The 18800-nt window shown below is 38.8% G+C and overlaps 2 protein-coding genes across 4 annotated transcripts; one reads left to right on the top strand and one right to left on the bottom strand.

The window, feature by feature from the left end:
* Positions 1-395: 395 nt before the first annotated feature.
* On the top strand, positions 396-4275 carry LOC139781264 (apoptosis regulatory protein Siva). The gene is made up of 6 exons (XM_071720114.1): positions 396-422; positions 2866-3029; positions 3140-3306; positions 3391-3587; positions 3660-3811; positions 3891-4275. Exons 3-6 carry the CDS (start codon positions 3189-3191, stop codon positions 3934-3936), a joined length of 513 nt encoding a protein of 170 aa, XP_071576215.1. The 5' UTR covers positions 396-422; positions 2866-3029; positions 3140-3188; the 3' UTR covers positions 3937-4275.
* On the bottom strand, positions 4262-18796 carry Atp7 (copper-transporting ATPase 1). Of its 3 annotated transcripts, XM_071720090.1 has the most exons (14): positions 18279-18796; positions 17577-17619; positions 11293-11708; positions 10723-11000; positions 10376-10597; positions 9890-10122; positions 9612-9801; positions 9298-9531; positions 8352-9222; positions 7686-8278; positions 7405-7608; positions 7107-7327; positions 6785-6967; positions 4262-5386 (listed from the first exon to the last, which is right to left on the bottom strand). In XM_071720090.1, exons 1-14 carry the CDS (start codon positions 18343-18345, stop codon positions 5254-5256), a joined length of 3888 nt encoding a protein of 1295 aa, XP_071576191.1. In that variant the 5' UTR covers positions 18346-18796; the 3' UTR covers positions 4262-5253. The 3 variants fall into 3 exon arrangements, with proteins under 3 accessions (XP_071576191.1, XP_071576190.1, XP_071576192.1); XM_071720089.1 differs by lacking the exons at positions 17577-17619; positions 18279-18796 and adding an exon at positions 15576-17509; XM_071720091.1 differs by lacking the exons at positions 17577-17619; positions 18279-18796 and adding an exon at positions 15572-15684.
* Between the last annotated feature and the right edge of the window lie 4 nt (positions 18797-18800).

The following is an 18800-nucleotide window of genomic DNA, read 5'->3' as shown; positions in this document are numbered from 1 at the left end:
TTTTTATTAAGATATTATTCGTAGTTCGTACATTAGTTGAAATTATGAATAAAATGATACTTGCATGCAAAAGTTATTCTTCCATTTTTATTTTAGGTATGTGTTTCTTTTAATCTGTTCTCCAAATATGCGCTCAAAATTAAATATTTCATAATTTGATGCAAGCAAGCAATATGTGTCTATAAACATCTTTTGAATATATGTATATAAAATAGAAGCATTATCTTTCTTATAAAAACAAGGAATTTATATTTATTTTAGACATAATTATTTTTATTTAAATATTTTTTATGTTACAGATTAATCTTGTACATATCTTTTCTGTTGTGAGATACGAGTAAAAAAGGGTTCAGATGGGAGAACCCGTGAGAAGGCTAAGGAGGCCTAGGAAAAATATCGAGTGCTGTTGTAATAACTTTGTGGTGAGCATTATTGCTTACTTGCATAAAATTGGTCGTTTTATTTTGGTGATAAATAAGGTTTTTTGTTACTCACCGATTGATAGTGGAGTGTAAAAATGTCAGCTACGTATTATCAGCTATAATGGTTCTGTAACATAAATATAAGGTTTAATTAGGTTATTTGTAATTAACGTACAAATATAAGGTTCACAAATTAAAACGGAGCTCAAAATAATTAATAAAAATAACATATTGAATCTTTTAACTTAAAAGTATGTCAAAGAGTAAAGTTTTTCTTTCATAGACAATAAATCTCAGACAATAGAAAAAATATTTATATTTAGAGTTATATCTTACAATTAATAAAGATAAATAATTATATAGATATAAAAAAAGGATTATGGAAATAATTGATTCTTGGTTACATTAAAGTTGCTGAAATAAATGAAAAAAGAATAAGAAAGAAAGTTGCATTGAAAATAAAATATTGACATTTTAAAAATATGAAGCTTTTCTACAGATTTCTTTTTTACAAAAAGAATTAGTACAATATATTTATATATGTAAAATAAAAATAAAGACTATTCTCTTATAGAGAAAAGGATAGGTATTAAATGAGTTAGGCGTGTGTTTCCTTTATATTTATAAATACTTTTTGAATGTGTGTATAAATAGAAGCATTATCTATCTTATAAAAACAAGGAATACATATTTTAATAATGCTGTATATTCATCTGATATATAATATTGCATCTGATTTATTATATATATAAGATACAATATTATATATAATTGAACTAATTTTTACTTCTATAAAACGCCAATTTATACACAATATTTTATAGTCTATCCATGTAATCAATATGGACAAACTGGCTTTATAACAAATAAAATAAAATAATGTGATGTAAGATCATATAAATTATTCGTTGCAGAACAGAGGAATTTTTTAAAAATAATTATCATTGTTTATATTAATTTTCCTGTTAATAAAACGCCGCAATGTCACTTTGGCGATTATCCGCGCGACGCGCCTTCGGCCGTACAAGTATCGCGAAATACGTATTTTTTAGAAATATCTACACCCGAGCGCTGAATCGATACTATTCGATAAATACTGCAGTAAATAATGCATGCATAGATTAATAAAGGTGACACTTACCAATTAAACAACTCTCGCGACGCCACTCGTTCCGCAGCCGATCTGTCTCGTGCCCGTCGCGATCTGGAAATGAAAGGGTAGCGTAATTAACATGGGCAACATGACGGAGGCGCTTCGTCTCCCGCGCGATCAACTTCTCGCACCGAAAATCTCGCCGCGGCGTCACTACGCATCCCGCTCTTTTAACTTCGCGATTATACAATTTCTGTACTTTGAGCAAATACTGCATGCTCGCCTTTTAGTGATTGCCACTATTTACATTCTAACGAATAAGCGTATTAATGCTCTTGGTAAATATCCGCGATATTCGCGACAGATGGAAAATACGATCGCCCGCGATTGTCCGCGCGACGCGCCTGCGACCAAACATCAAGTACCGCGAAATACTTATTTTTGAGAAATATCGTTACACGTTACACCCGAGCGCTGAATCGATACTATACGCGATAGATGCTGCGTTAAATAATTCATGCAGGATTATTAATAATGCTTACTCTTACCAATCAAACAACTCCCGCGACGCCACTCGTTCCGGAGCCGGTCCTTTCCGCGTCCGTTGCGATCTGGAAATGAAGGAGAACGTCTGACGTCATCAATATGGCGGAGACCCGTCATCCCCCGCGCGCGAAACTTCTCGCGCCAAACCGAGCCAAGGCCCAAGGGTGCCATGGCGTCGCTACTCACCCCGCTCTCACAACTTCGCGATCACGAATTTTCCGAATTTCGAAAACCGAATACTATTACGCTCGCTTATGATCACGATCGTTTTTTTGCATTCTAGCGAATAGGCGTACTAATATTTTTGACAAATATTCGCGATCGATATTCGCGACATTGGAAAATACGACGCGATCGTCACTTTCGCGATTGCCAGCGCGACGCGCTTTCGACCGAATAAGTACCGTATGCGTATATTTGCAATTCGTTAATACCCGAACGCTGAATCTATCCTACGCGATAGACGCTGCGTTAAATAATGCATGCAAGACAAAATAAAGCTTACTCTTACCAATTAAATAACTTGCGACGCGCCACTCGTTCGGGGACCGATTCGCTCCGTGTCCGCCCGCCGCGCCGTCGCGTCGCGTTTGCGCATTCCGGAAAAATGGAAGGTGACGTCATCAATATGGCGGAGGTGCTTGATCTTCCGCGCGGATAATTTGAAATTTCTCGCGTTCTAACGAATAGGCGTATTAATATTCTAGAATAGATATCCGCGACACATTTGCGACATTCAAATAGACGATTATATTCTTATATCTATATTCCGCTCTCAGGTTTCTCTCTGCTTACAATTTATAGCGGAGACTTGAATTCGATTTAGTGGAGACTCGAACCCGATTTAGCGGAGACTCGAACCCTATTGATGGATATTTATCAATCGATTGACAGCGACCAGCGACGGCAGCGACTCTCAGCGACTCTGCGTCAACCTGCATTAACCTGTCTCTTTACGTGTGTGACAGGTAATTAGGACAAGTACCGATGTGCTATATAACCCCAGGGAGGAGTTGAAGGCACCTATTATCCCTCACCCGAGGGAAACTCACAAAAAAAAAAAAAAAGTGTGTGACAGGTGACAGTGTCATGTTGTTATTTTAATCATTTAACGCCAAGTTTGGAAAATGCCAAAACGTGCCTGTCCCTTCGAAAGCGACCTGTTACCGCAGTTGAAAGTGCACGTGGGAGAGAAACAGATGAATAACGGCGTATCCAGCGACCAGCGGATGAGGGATGTCTACGGTGAGTACCTATTTAGCTCGCTTTGCAAAATAATTCGTACGCTCTCTTTTGAATCTTAACACCTGACTCCGCATACGTTTCCAGATAGGACCCTGAGTTTGCTTAAGGCAGGCGCGAAGGCACTCGCCCATAAGTTGAACACGTCTGCACAAATGGATTCTACAGATCTACCTTCCCCTCAACGTCCGTCACCTTGTAAAGTATTCAGATCTACGTCCTATCTGAAGCAGATGCTGTTGACCGATAAATTGCAGCTGAAAACTAGCGACAAACTTGTCAATGTAGGTTGTGGGACTGCCGTTGGCACTTGAACCGTCTTGGACGGCTTTGTGACTATTTGCTTTTTCTTCCAGGATGTCCAGGTAGACCTTTGCGGATGTGGCCGATTGATAGATCGATCTACAGTGAGCGCGTGTTATTATTGCGATCAGGCGCTGTGTCTCACCTGTCAGGCTGTGTGCGCCAAATGCACAGAATTGTTCTGTCAGAACTGCTCTGTACCTGTGTAAGTTGTTAGCCATATGTACCTTTGTAAAAGCTTCATATCTATACCATTTGTAACTGTATGCGTTGTTCTGTTTCAGATATAACTGCGACGAGCAAATTATGTGTCTTAATTGCTATCGATAGCTGTCAAAGAAGTATTTTTATGCGAAGGTTCCTTTTATGAAAATTGATATTTGTAATTTTACTACTGTTTTACTGTTCTATTGTGATTTTATGTGCATATAAATTATATATCGTTATCGAGAATATTAAAAACCTGAAGAATCTTAGTAATTATAAATTATCTTGTATAAACAATATTATAATATAGAATATTTTAATAACTGTATATAATTTTTACTTATTAATATTTAAACGCTATTTTATATGTAAGAAGGAATTGGTTACAAATATGTTTTAAATAATATTGTACAAGAGAGGTTACAAAATGAAAAAAATAAAGCACAAATCCATACTAAAAAATTTTGTGTATATATATATACATACGCATTGTCTCGTATCTTAAATATTAGACGCACATTGTGGTGTCTCACAAGTATTTGAAAGAAAATATAAATAGTAATATATAAAAATTTCTTAAATTACGTTTAAAAGTAACACTGTTATTCGCATCTCTTTTTATTTAATGCAAGTTACAATTGCAGCACTTAAGATTTCTGATATTTCATATATAATTTATAATAAATATATATATATATATATATCTTAACAAATCATGATTTTCGTTTTTTTTACTTTCAATCGTTGCAATTCAGTCGAAAAATAAAATGTATAATTTAAAAATGATTGAGTGCGATAAACTTTAAAGATTTTAAAAATTTTTCCAAAATCTCGTGATTTTTAGTTTTATACATTTTATATAAAATAGTTTTGTATTTTATGTTTGTTTTGAAATCTGTAAAATAAAAAAGGACATACGTAATGTCTTATAATATATAAAAGGTATATAAAATATTGCATGTATTTTTAAAAATGTATGAAACGTAATTTTTTCCATTTACTATTTGAATTAAGTACATCTGCATGTAATAAGATAAAACTATTGATAAAACTTGTATCTATTAATTGCAATAAAAAGAAGTACTGCTATCCTGTTATGAAAACATTCACAGTCAGGTAGATCGGTATTATTTATACATCTTAATATATAAAGTTTATAAAAATATAACAATCAATTCGTTTGAACATGAATATCACTCAAATTGATTCACGAAGTCTTGTATGAATTATTGGTATTACTTTCGCGATGCAGCTTATTTTTAATGTGACAAGTGAAAATCGCTTTATATTGTAATAGAATTGTTAGTTGACTATTTTTATACAATTTCTTCTGTTAGCTCCATTATAAAGTAATATTAAAAATTATTGGTAACGTTCGATTCATTTGCTGCAAAGTCAACAGAATTAAAATGCTTGTCAGACAGTCTGCTCTTGCAAGATTCATACGGAAGTTATGTCCATAGAGTTCTTCGCGTTTTTACGATAATTCGAAAAATCCACGGCTAAATCAGTTTCATCTGCTTCCTCGCCAAGGAGATGGCCCTCCACCTCGAGTTTTGACTTTCCAAATATTCTGCAAATAGATTTCGTGATGCACAGACATATTAATTTTTATATTAGCTAATTTGTAGCTATCCAAATGGCTGTATGCAACAAAGATTATATATAGCATATTAGTACGTTATATTAGTGCCATATTAGTTTTATAAATGCACTTCAGCAAATGATGTATGTGTTATATTTTCTCGATGATGATGTATAATGTGTTAACAGCATGAATAAAAATATGATTTTCTCATGCATTTTCATGTATTTTCTCATGTATTGTCTCATGTACAGTCAAATTCATAATACATTACATTCAACAAATATTTTTTATTACATCCAACAAATAAGTTTTTCAAATATTCCACAGCAACGACACATGTCAATTACTTAGATAATTTTACTCATTAATTTTGTTCATGTATTTTCTCATGTACAGTCAAATTCATAATACATTATATACATCCAACAAATAAGTTCTTTAAATATTCCACAGCAACGACACATGTCATTCATTTCTTACACAATTTTACTCATTAATTATTTAATTTCACATTCGTTATCATTATAAAGAATTATATTTATAATAAAGATAATTTCAATTAGATAATACATTTCTCTCGCAGATAAGAATATTCTTGTTCTCAGTCTTATATTCTATTGTAAGTAACAAACCAACATTTTTCCCAGAGAATAAACAAAACTTTTGTAACATTTAAAATAAAATCTTTTCGCAGAAATAATAATTTTGATCAACTTTAATATCATTATGAAGTAGGAATAATGTAATTCCATACATGAAAAATGTTATAGCTTGATTGAACACATCATGCGTCACATACAGAATGATTATTAATTATTTAATATCGATATCAATTTCTCTCTTTTTAAGACATTTAAATGAAAAGTTAAGCAAAAGTTAGCTTCTTTATACTTTTGAAAAATCGTGAAAATTATTAAGAAAATATGTTTCGGAAGAAAATTATAGGAACTACATTAAATTAAAATTTAATTATAACATTATATTGAAATTAAATATAATTAAGAATCATCCTGTATAAAAATATCTAAAATATATCAAGTATATTTACAATGACCTGAATTTATCAAACGCGCTCCCTTAATATTTATATGTTATTTACAATTATATGATATCAAGCATGTAATTATCGATTAGTTATATTTGATTTTGAGTTGTTATTCGCAAACAATAATAATTACACATAAACATAATATCGATATTTTAATAAGCGATGAAAGGAAGAGCATAAGTTGCACTATCAAAAATAATTCTGTACATGGTTAGTATAAGAAATAAATAATTAATTTTCTCCTATATTTAACATCAATTAGCTGTACATAATATTAAGCAACGGAGCTATTTCTATTTTGTAAGAATAACGTATTCTTCTTTTGCCTATAATACCTGGACAGTGTGGATGTTGATCTGTTCATAGCTGATTTATATCTGTTCAGCGAATCGTTCGATCCACGATGGAATGGATCCACTATTATCGTATTCAAATCGTTCGATCGCCCTACGGAATGGGTAAACCTAGCTTCTAGGTATCCGGGAGTTTCCAACGTGGCTTTAGTCGGTTTACGATAACTGCACAAATTTCCAGTATACGTTAAAACATTCTATTGATTATGAAATAAATAACGTAATCTTTCTATCTCTTTATTTATCTAAGATCATATTATAAATATTTTAAATCCATGATTAAAAAGTGGTATTAACTACTTACAGCTTCAATAATAAGGAACTTCCTACTACCGACACGCTACTTAAAGCCATGGCGGCGGAAGACATCCATGGCTGTAGGAAGAAACCAAAGGAGCTAAATACTCCGGCAGCTATGGGAATACCCAGAAGATTGTAGACACTAGCGAATAAGAAATTCAGTCTTATCCTGCGGACCGTTTTCCTCGATAGATCTAAACACGCGATTACATCCAGAAGATCGTTCTGCAAAAGATTTGATATTGCTTTCGTGTAATAACTCGTAGAACACATTACTTTCAATTATTTTGTGCATGACTTACGCGCATCAGAACCACGTCGGCAGCCTCCACGGCAACGTCTGTGCCAGACGCGATAGCGATACCGACATCTGATTGAGCTAGAGCCGGACTGTCATTGACACCATCTCCCACCATGGCGACTCTCAAACCCTGTTTTTGCAGTTGCTGAATTTTAGCCACCTTGTGGGACGGTAACATCTCCGCGAAAACTCTGTCGATGCCGACCTACATATTCCCAGGAAGCCAATAAAAACTGATCTAATCGTAGAAATTCAATACAATAGGATCTTGTTATTCCGTACCTGTTTGGCAATCGAAGCCGCGGTTTTCTTATTATCGCCCGTCAAGAGGATCACCTCCAATCCCATTTTCTTCAGGGTATAGACTGCGAGATGTGCCTCGGGCTTTACTGTATCAGCGACACTGATCATGGCAACCAGAAGATTGTTTATCGCGACTAAAACCGCGGTGTGTCCTAGGTTCTCCTCGTTGACCATCCTCTCGTCGACTTCCTGCGGAACGTTGATCGCATTCCGGCGCATCCATTCCCGATTACCAATGCACATCTCGTATATCTCGTCAATCATGTTCGAATCGCGACGCGGAGGCTCCAAAAGTAATTGTAGATTTAACTTTTGCATCTCTTGACGATCGGCTACCGGCTTCTCGACGATCGACAACTTGTCGATGCGCACGTTATTGACATTGTACGTTCCAGTCGACGCGTTGTGCGACTGATCCATGTAGTTTATAAGCTTTTCGGATTGCAACGACTCGCCCAGCGCACCTTCCAAATAAGATACCTTACATTTCAAACCGCAGCCGGGAACTGCTTCAAAATTCGTACATTGTCCAGTTTTCGATCCGATTGTGTCCTGCACGTAGCGTACGATCGCTGAAAAAGAAATTAACGATCATTGCGCGGTTCAATGTAAGCGTAACGGTACAGAAAGCATGATGATGTTTACCTGTCGCGATAGGGTGTTCGCTGTTTCTTTCTGCCGTGCCGACGACCGTCAGCAACGTCCCCAATGAACAGACCACCTCCTCCACGAACAATTCGATCTTGGTGACGGTTGGAGCACCGTGCGTCAAAGTTCCCGTCTTGTCGAAGACAACGCATTTGACTTTATGCGCGTTCTCCAGCGGCTCGGCGCCCTTGATCAGAATGCCGTTTAGTGCACCTACGCCCGTGCCGACCATAACCGCGGTCGGAGTGGCCAGGCCAAGAGCGCAGGGACAAGCAATCGCGAGTACTGCCAGGGCACTTCGAAAGGCGTATTGAAATATGATCTCCACGCGACTCAAGCCGTGCTTATTGAACTGGTCGTTGTGCGACATGGGCAGCTGCTCGACATTCACGTAGCCGATGATGATCCAAATCACTAGCGTCACTAGGGAGACCACTATGACCAGGGGTATGAAATAGCCGGCTATCTTGTCGGCCAGTTGCTGGATAGGTGCCTTGTTCGTCTGCGCCTCCTCCACCAAGCGAACGATCTGCGCCAGCGTCGTGTGCTCGCCCGTGTGCGTGGCGGTGATCACCAACGATCCGTTCTCATTGATCGAACCGCCGATCACCATCGAGCCTTCCTTCTTTTGCACTGGCATACTCTCACCGGTGATCAGACTCTCGTCGCAGGTCGACTCACCGAACAATACGCGGCCGTCGACGGGCACTTTAGCACCTGGGACCACTTTTAGTATGTCGCCACGTTGCACCATGTCAACGCTTATCGAGCGTTCCGTTAATATTTCTTTGTGGTGTCCTAGCGAAACCAACACTGCATCCGTGGCTTTTAAAGATAACAGTTTTGAGAGAGCTTCGGACGTCTTTCCCTAAAAGCGAAATGCATTTTAGCGTTATTTTTTATTATATTTTTTTATACAAAGGATTCAATCATAGTGAGATACCTTCGCCACATGCTCGAGCCATCTTCCCAGACTGATGAAGACCAAGAGCATCGGTGGAGTGTCGAAGAACGTCTGTGGACTGACGTTCTCTTGCATTATCATAGCAGCAGTGAGGACGGCGATAGAATAAAGATATGAGATCGTAGTAGTCATCGAGATTAAAACGTCCATGTTGGTCGTACCATGTCTCAAAGCTTTATAGGCTTGCACATAGAAATACCAGCCACCAAAAAACTGCATAGTAATATGAATAATTAATTCGAAATGCATACAACTGAATATGGTAAGGGTAAATATACTCTCGTTGCGCATACCTGCACCGGCGTGGAGAACACAAAGAGTAACAAATTTTCCCAAGAAAGACCAGGTACTATGCAACACATTTCCTCGTGTGTCTTGTTACCGAACAACATAACTAGCATGAAATATGTCATCGATACCATACTCGGAACTCCGAAAATCAGCGATATGAAGAACGTCCTTCGCCATTTACTTATCTCTTCTCTGCAACATAAACAATGACCATTAAAAACTCTTGTATATCGCACGCGCGCGCGACGCGTATATTATTCATATCGCAAATTGTATTTACTTTTGATCCAAGTAGTCCCTATTTTCCTTATCTCGATTGCTAAACAGACTGGCCGTGTAAATACCCAAATTATTGATACATTCGATGATATCTCTGACACCAGTCATTTCCACGTCGTACTTGAACTTGCCCCGCTGCGTCGCTAGAGCGACCATCGCCGATCGTACACCAGGTAGCTTCTTCACGGTCGATTCTATTTTATTTACGCAAGACGCGCACGTCATTCCCATGATCTGAAAGGAATTAAGTCAGGAACGTGCTACGTCTCCACAAGGCTATGCATACGAAGTAGTTATAAATCTCTAACTTTCTACATAATTTTAATTGAAATTTTTTTTTATACCAAGCACGTTCGAGAATTGTGCCGTTATAGACAAGCGGGATTTATTTCCAGAATCCATACTAAACGGACAAAGTGATGTCTGTTTTCAATCAATACAATTAATGTTAATCTAAAAGTATACTTTAAATCTTCAACTGTCTTACTTTTAACTCGACTTCGACTTCTTCGATCCCGAATTCCTCGATTAAAGTCGTAGGAAAACCCAATTCCGATATACAGGAAGCAATATCCGCCGCTTTTATTTTGTCAGGATTGTATGTGACTTCTGCCTTGGCGGCCATCAAAGCCACCAGTATGCTATTTACTCCGTACAGTTTTTTACAGTGTTTCTCTATCCCAGTGACATGATGAGCGTGAGTCATACCCTTTTTCATAAACACAAATTAATCCATTATCTGGTTATATTGTTAACACGAGGCGCTACTTAATTGGAAAATTTATAAATATATATAGAGTATAAAAATATATATATATATGAAACATAACGTACAGTTATACGCAGGAAGCACTTTGACAATTGTTTTTTGACATCACCAGCGCCGTTCGCTTGCAGCACCAGCTCCGTCTTCTTCTTCTTTTTATTGATATCAGCATCCAATTGCGATGCCTCGTCCTTCGCTTTTTTTACATACGCAGTGAAGCCCATGTCCTCTATATACATTACTATCTGATCGACTGTTACATCACCGCTACTGTAAGAGACTTTGGCTTCTTTATCCTCCAGGCTGACGTTCACGTTCTTTATACCGGGCTTTTCGGATAGAACATCTACGACAGAAAATACACATCATGGCCTTATAAGAAATATAAAGGATAAAATATAAAAGATATAAAGGATAAAATTTCAAAGCTTTAAACCAAGAAAACATCAAAAACAGTTATTACTTTATCATATACGAACAGAGCAATCTTTTTTTCAAGTGAGTGTAAAGATTATATAGACATAACAGATAAGAACCAAGATTTTCTGGTGTCTAATTTTCAGATACTGATGTCGCTAATGAACCTTTATGCCGAATCACGCATCCTGGATTTGTTTTATTTTCATATGTCGACTCACCGGTGATGTTCTTAACGCACGACTGACATGTCATTCCGTCTACGTGTATGTTGCAGGTGCCGGTGGCAGATATTAAGGAGTTGTTCGCTTTGTTCTCCGCCTTGTTGGATGTCAGGTTGGATGGCAGGCTGGCGGTGTACCCCATGTCCTCGATCGCCTCTGCCAATTCACGGGGTGTGATCTCGTGCGTTTTGTACTCGATGTAGCCGGCTTTCTCCTCCAGGACCACTTTGATACTGACGACGTCGGGCCGATTGCCGATCACCCTTTCGATGTTGTTCGCGCAACTCTGACAGGTCATACCCTCGATGCCGATTTTAACCGTGCTGGTCTCCTGCGTGAGCTGCCACGCTTCCGACGTGCGTAGTGCACGCACCAGGTGCGTGATACCCTTAGAATCGGGGTCGTCGCCATCACTGCAAATTTTCATAGTAAATCAGACATTCTGCAACGTAAGGTGTCTCCTAGGTTTATCGCGATAAAGCTGATCGTCGATTTTAATCCGATCTTTTTGTAACAATGTGATGTGATTCACCATTAAAATCCAGTGCAATATGATGAGTGGATTGTATTTAAAAAAAATACTGATTAATGATATTGAACTGAATATTTCCCGGGTTAAAAAAGGGATTTTTAAAAGTAAAAAATCGCATTTTATCTTCCAAATGAAATTATTCTACTTTAATATATTGCTTTAACATACATATACTGTAATAAATTAAGAGACATTTTGAATTTAACAAATAAAGTAAAATTTTGTATTTAGATGTTGTTACTTCTTAATTCTAGCAATGTGTTCCGCGTTTTATTTTAGGATGGGCCGAAGATGACGAGACGATGGAGGGATCGTGTACTTGTCATTGCGAAATAAATTGCCATAACGGTCTCATAGTATTTTAAACCAATTAATGCTTTGCTTACTGTAAGTAATCTCTTTTACAGACTTGCGCAATATGTTTGACGGGAATGACGTGATAAACCGAAGAGATTCCATATTCATCGTTCCGTGAATCAACATCGTATAGATAAAAGATGTTACGAAAGTTTCGGAGAAAGATTCGACAAAGTTACAAATCAACGGCGTGCGCTAGCATAGAACTCTGATATGCAGCACGCAACGATCTGTCGTACCACGTTAGAAGACAATGAACGTCTCAGTCGGCTATCTCTAATTTCAAAAACTCTAGCCTCTTATCTGCTCGTTGATAACAGCAGTATGTCGACACCGCGGAAATAGATTTCTGTAAACTCTACAAACAACGTTTAGCGCAAGCTATAATTACTAAACGATACTCCACGAACGCTAAACAGATGAAATGACTTGCCGGAATACTATAGGTTAGATAAGATTATAAATTATAAATTTGAAATACAGAGAGCCAAGACTCAACTGAGAGGAGCTAATGCAAGTTCGTTTTATTTCAATTCAAAGATCCCCGAAGCTCAAGCTGTGCTTGCGTTATGTTAATCTAAAAAAAAGCTTAAAAAACTAATGGCTAAAAATCCTAAAACTATTTATTAAAATTGACTAACGTTTATCTATTTCTATATTTTTCCTTGATTCCATTTGGTCTATACAAGGAAAGAGAAAATAAATTAAATCTCCAGCAACTTTGTGGAAATGACTTCGGCGGACTTGTTCCTTCCCAACACAGGTGCGTAATATTGCACAACAATTAACAATCGCATTTCTCCAGGAGCTTACCATAAAGTATCGACGGCGCCGTAAGTTTTTTTGTTAAGAAGAGGCAACCTTTCCTCACCCTTCATCATCAAACGGAGAACCTGAAGTTCTGTATTCAATTCGACTTAATGGAAATCGTTACGCGCCGCAGTTCCTTATCTGCCTCGAATTAGGCTCTCAAAAATTATCTATTTCCTATCTTCCGGCACGGTAGATAAGCACGAAAAAAAAAAATAGTCGCATGCAGAAGTTGGGAAGAAAGTTACATTCCCGATAAAATGACGCAGGCTTTAGCGAACGTCAATTTAAGCGAACGTTAGGAGAGAACGTTCTCGTGGTATCTCCGGGAAAATTCTACTTTATTGTCCGTCTGGTTTATTGTCGCGCTCCGATAAGAGCCGCGCGATATGAAATCGTGATTCGATGTTAACCAAAGAGTTAACAAGCTGGGCCGAATCTCCTATCGATTCGCTGTTCCACCATGGAAACTCCAACGTCGAACTATCGTCCGAACTATCATCCGAACATTTCGAGCAGTCAGAAGGCTGGCGAAAAGAACGATCCAGAGAAACGCGCGATCGTCTTCGTATCGCGATCGGTCTTCCCCTGTAAAAATGCGATTTTTTGCCGCGCGGCAGAAACGTGGACGTTCGTCGATTGCGGTTTTTACGAGCGAGCTGAAGACGGCGAACGAGTGGGGAAGGCGCGGCACCAAAATATTATGCGATACTCGACGCGAATTGATATCACCGAGCGACTGATAACTTCGGTAATCGCCTGTCCCACAATCGGTTGCTCACGGATCACCTTTTTGCCCACGGCACACTTCTTCAGACGTTCGACGGAGAGGATAAAAGCCGGACGATCGCTCGTGATATCGGCTGATACGCGGATCAGCACGACATACGTGACAGTGCCGAGCCGGAGACGCGGAAGAATCGCTCGATGAAGAGCCCAAATACTTGGGAGTTCCATGGAGCGTTAAGGGATGATCAGGGGCAAATTGATTTCGCCACCGCAGACGAAGAACGAACTTTCTCTTGAGCATTTTCCTTACCCTCTTTGAATCTCGAAAAAATAATTTTCAAATTATGGTAGAAATTTATATTGATTTATGTCTCATATACACGTGATGAAACGATAATAATACATCTAAAATAATAATAGTTATATTATCTTTATCCAATTATTCCAAATTACTTTTAGGGTCGAATTGATTTCGCCACAGATAAAAAAACGAACTTTCCATCGAGCGTTTTCCTTGCCCTATTTGAATCTCGAAAAAATAATTTTCGATTTATGGCCAAAATCCATGAGGTTTGTGCGGAGTCCTTTATGTTTCACATGGGACGATAATAATACATCTAAAATAATAATAATTGTATTATCTTTATTCAATTATTCCAAATTACTCTTGATTACACCCGTCATATGTGATTTTCCATCAAATGGGATTGTGTCTGCGCAAATTATGGTACAATTACAGAAACATAATTACGGATTACATAATTTGCAATGTTTACGATCGCGTAATAATATTTCCCGGCGACTGCATCCCCCGAGATTGAATATAATAAACGTAAAAGATACAAACGCATCATTATAGCCGCGTCATATTCTTCAGACGTATGAGCGCGAGTGTCTCTTAACTGCCGAACAATGTGGCGTTTTATCGCGACGGAATATCAAATTGAACGGAGTGCACGTGTACGCGATAAATCGAGCATGATCGACGGCAGACCCGACACGCCGCCAGACAAGGACGTGCATCTTGGCGATTTTATGTCGCGAGATACTGCTAACGCAACGGTAAATTCTGATACGGGTATCGGTCACGCGCAACTATATATCTTGTATCCACAAGTCGCACGACACTAGCGATCTTAATTCTAACACGCGTGAAAGTTATATTAAGTACCAGTTCAGGTAAAAGGCCTCCATGCTTTCTGCTCGTGGTAAACTTTCGTTTGGCAAGCTAGACGCATATGCATGCGGACTGTAGAAGGAACTTAATGAAGATCCCAATACGTACTAATGAGGTTTTAATGAAGAAAAATCTCGCTGATATCGTGTCATTGAGTGATAGCCTGTAATATAGTCGGATCCAAGAAACTGAATCGTCGATTTTCTAGGAATAATTTCAATATGGCAAAGAAATAAACGTATTAATTCTTTCTTTCGGATTTTGAAACATCGGTTAGCATCATGTTATACTTTGAAAATTCTCTTCGAAAGTATAAATCAATTATTCTTGATTTTTAGAATGTATTTGTTAAGATTGAAAGTTTTTCGTTAATTCTGCTATCTTTGCCATTATTAAAGGACTTAGGCATGGCAAAGATAGCAGAATTAATACTTACATGATAATTGCGATTTAATACTCGTGCAAAGATGACGATACTTGTTATCATATTCGCGATACATATTTAGAGATTACTGTGAGAATTTCACGTGATGCCTATTAAAGCTTAATATTCTTCCTTTTCGTGATCTTCTTGAGAAGGCACGTGAAGTTCTCACGGTAATAGAGCCCTAGAAAATCGACGATTCAATTTCTTGGGTCCAATTCTATACATAAACAATAATTTTACGTACTGACCCATCAAGCAATCTTATGTTTTCACACGATATCGAGTGGTCCACCTCGTTCGTCGTTGACATATTCGTTAGATTGCGATACGCCAGTTTAACCCGATGCACCAACGGACCCCTGAACTTCACCATCTCGTGTTAGATTAAACGGCGCGATACGACGTCAATCTTTTGTGCTCGTCGAGTAAAATTGTGATACTTATTTTGTCACGTCAAGTTATTACTAATTTCACATTTCTCCCGACTAAAAGTTCAATAATCCTAAGAGGTAGGTAACACAGTAATCATCACAGTAAATATCGCGTATACGTCGCTACAAAGAGGAACCTCATGTGACCACGAGGCAGCGATAATTTGCTGAAGTAATCGTCATTACTCTTCCGCGAGTCTAAAAAAGCACCGAACTCGACAATGAAGTCACGCTAAGTTTCCATATTCATTGTCGTTATCACAACGAACAACAGTAACACTTTAAATCAGTTATCCACATGGTGAAAACACTAGATCCAGCCGTAAAAAAATGATCGTCTGCGTAAAAATATATTTTCTGATCGTAATGATCAAGGATTCAGCAGAATACGTCTTAGCACGGCGAAAACGTCAATCTCATCGCGGCACGTTATACGAAAATGGTACATGTTTAACGGATACAAACCGAGAGTGAATATTCAGAGGACCAGGTGAGTCAGGCTACCTGTGCCGACTGCTCGGGGCAAACTCGGACGAGAGAGAAAGGCATGCTCCAGATAGCGATTCCGTCGAGCGAGATTGAAGGGGGATTTCGTGATATTCGTGCATGTGCGTCGCGGAAGGAAAGAGAGAAAAAGAAATTATCGCGTGTCTTATTCCGATAATGCGAGAATATCAAGTGACTTGAAATTCCGACACCCAATTTCAGAGGAGTATTAAAGTTTCTATCGGACGGGTTTTTTTGTTTTTTTTTTCCAAGGCGACGGCGCGTCCTCTGATACTCCTATATACTCCTTTAAATTTGGGTGTCGGAATTTCAAGTCACTCGATATTCTCGCATTATCGGAATAAGATACGCGATTATTTATTTTTATCGCTTAACAGCTATTAAACCACAAACCGCATATACATTTATTTATTGCCGCGGTCGTTGTTTATCTCGAGACGTCGGGAATCACAATGTAACGCGCTCGCGTTAATAAAGTATATATAAGAATGGTCGTGAGGACTAATTCAATTTTGCTGTCTGCCCTCGGAGTTCAGCTCTAAAAAAGAGCGTCAGATGTTGCCACGTTGATAGATCTTCAGAAAATAAAATGCGACAGGATAATTGTAGGAAATTAATGACCGGAATGAAGCGTGACTCATTTAGTCAGATGTCGATCGAGAGGAACTCGAATCCTCCGTTAACAACACAACTTACCCGGTATAAGGTGTCTCGATTAACACGTTGTATTTCCACGCGTTCTTAGAATTTCGTGCCATTTCTCGCCACGCGTTAGTCGGAAAATTCCCCCGAATCTTCTATACGAATTTCTCTCAATGCACGTATTACTATTCCCACAATTCAGATCTGACACTTGCCTCCGTTTGCTACAATTACTTTTACCTTTTCGTTATTTTAGCCGCACTTGATACTCGTCGAAACGAGTCGCGTTACAATTAATGAGACTTCATAATGAAGCTGTCACAGATCTCAAGTGGATTCGAACGCGCGCTGATATTGCTCCGGACGAATCTGTGCACGCGACAACACGGAGGACAACCAGGCACCTGTTAATACATCCACGTTGCATATTCTGCATCGAACGGATTCGGATCAAATGCGACGATCTACAGGGCTCCAGTTTCGATATTTGATCGGTCCTCCGGTTACAGCGTGACGCTGCACAGATACCTTCGCAATCATGTTATTAAACAATATCATATTCTCGTGCTCGTGCTTCTAAACTATGTTGTTAAACGATCGAAAGCTTCAATTTTGTTTTCACTCGGTTTAAGTCAGAAAATATTCATGTAAGAAATGAATCTCACTCACCTTTTACGACGTTTGGGCTTGGCACCTCTAGCACTTCTTTTCTCTGCAAGTAAATTTCAGTAAACAATAACTTATAATGTTAATTAATAAACAGTATTTGTGTATAATTAATGACAATGATTAGTAACAAAGGAAAGTAACCGAATATTCTTAAGGGACGCTCAGCCAATATATTTATTCTTTCTCTGTTATCTGTCATTATTATAACAATCTACGTTCAAGATTTCGAAGACGGGAGACAAAGATTTGAATCATATAGCTTTTATCTTCAGTTGTCTAGACATGCTAAACAATTCATGCGATGATTTGAACAATACCATACTTTTCACTCTTCATAATAGCTTTCTTTATAGTTTAAGAAAATCAACAATGAAGTTAAACCGAAGGTGTTTACGTACAAAGTATAGTATTGGCGCACTCTGTTAAAAATGACACGGTATTGATCAAATCATCGCATGAATCATTTAGCATGTTTAGACAACTGAAGATAAAAGCTATATGATTCAAATCTTTGTCTCCCGTCTTCAAAACCTTGAACGTAGATTGTGATAACAGAGAAAGAATAAATATATTGGTTGAGCATCCCTTAAGAATATTCGGTTACTTTCTTTTGTTATAAGTCTTCACTCTTCACAACACTGGAACAGAGAGTGCGTGATTACGTCTGATTGTGAAGTATAGGCAGCTCGACGCTCGACGTACCTTCATCTCTTTGTGCCCGTGAAGGGTCAGCACCCTTCTGAGACTCCATCACCTTCGCCGCTTCCATTCTTCTCTGTAATCAGACGAGGTTCGGGCGCGTTAGAGAGAATCATGCCAACTGACTGCTCGTCCCTTCAGCGCCCGCGCGCACACATCGGCGAGGATCCGCATACGATGCGCGGCGCGCGACTCGTGGAGGAGAGTTGTGCACGCACAACGCACAACGCACAGGTCCACCCGGTCCCCACCGTTCGATTCCCGCGGCACCTCGCGCGGTTTATAACCTAATTGTCGCCTTGCGCTCTCCGTGAACGGTCAACGGAGAGCCCTCCTCGGGAGTTGGGATGAGCGCGTCGCTCGCCGAGTGCGAGCGCGACTATCCCGCGTCGACGGGCGGCCGCGCGGACGAGGAGCACGCACCGGAGACGGATAACGGCCAACGGGTACGCGTACGCACGGCACGCAAGTGACGCAAGTTGACGGCGTTGACGCGAGACGCGTCACGCGAGACGCGAGCGAAGG

The sequence above is a fragment of the Temnothorax nylanderi genome, unplaced genomic scaffold, assembly GCF_030848795.1.
Source record: "Temnothorax nylanderi isolate EJ_2023f unplaced genomic scaffold, tnyl_v1.0 TNYL_tig0325_pilon, whole genome shotgun sequence".
Taxonomy (NCBI): domain Eukaryota; kingdom Metazoa; phylum Arthropoda; class Insecta; order Hymenoptera; family Formicidae; genus Temnothorax; species Temnothorax nylanderi.
Note: the sequence above shows the minus strand (reverse complement) of the source record. Positions and strands in the feature narration are given on the sequence as shown.

Excerpts from the sequence above, each read along its gene's own strand:
- Atp7 (XM_071720089.1), bottom strand. The coding sequence starts at position 15,700 with ATGGTGAAGTTCAGGGGTCCGTTGGTGCATCGGGTTAAACTGGCGTAT. Across the intron at positions 8,279-8,351 it reads CGAACACCCTATCGCGACAG|CGATCGTACGCTACGTGCAG; the intron begins GTAAACATCATC and ends TTTCTTTTTCAG. Across the intron at positions 5,387-6,784 it reads TCAACATCCACACTGTCCAG|AATATTTGGAAAGTCAAAAC; the intron begins GTATTATAGGCA and ends ATCTATTTGCAG.
- LOC139781264 (XM_071720114.1), top strand. The coding sequence starts at position 3,189 with ATGCCAAAACGTGCCTGTCCCTTCGAAAGCGACCTGTTACCGCAGTTG. Across the intron at positions 3,588-3,659 it reads CTAGCGACAAACTTGTCAAT|GATGTCCAGGTAGACCTTTG; the intron begins GTAGGTTGTGGG and ends TTTTTCTTCCAG. Across the intron at positions 3,812-3,890 it reads CAGAACTGCTCTGTACCTGT|ATATAACTGCGACGAGCAAA; the intron begins GTAAGTTGTTAG and ends GTTCTGTTTCAG.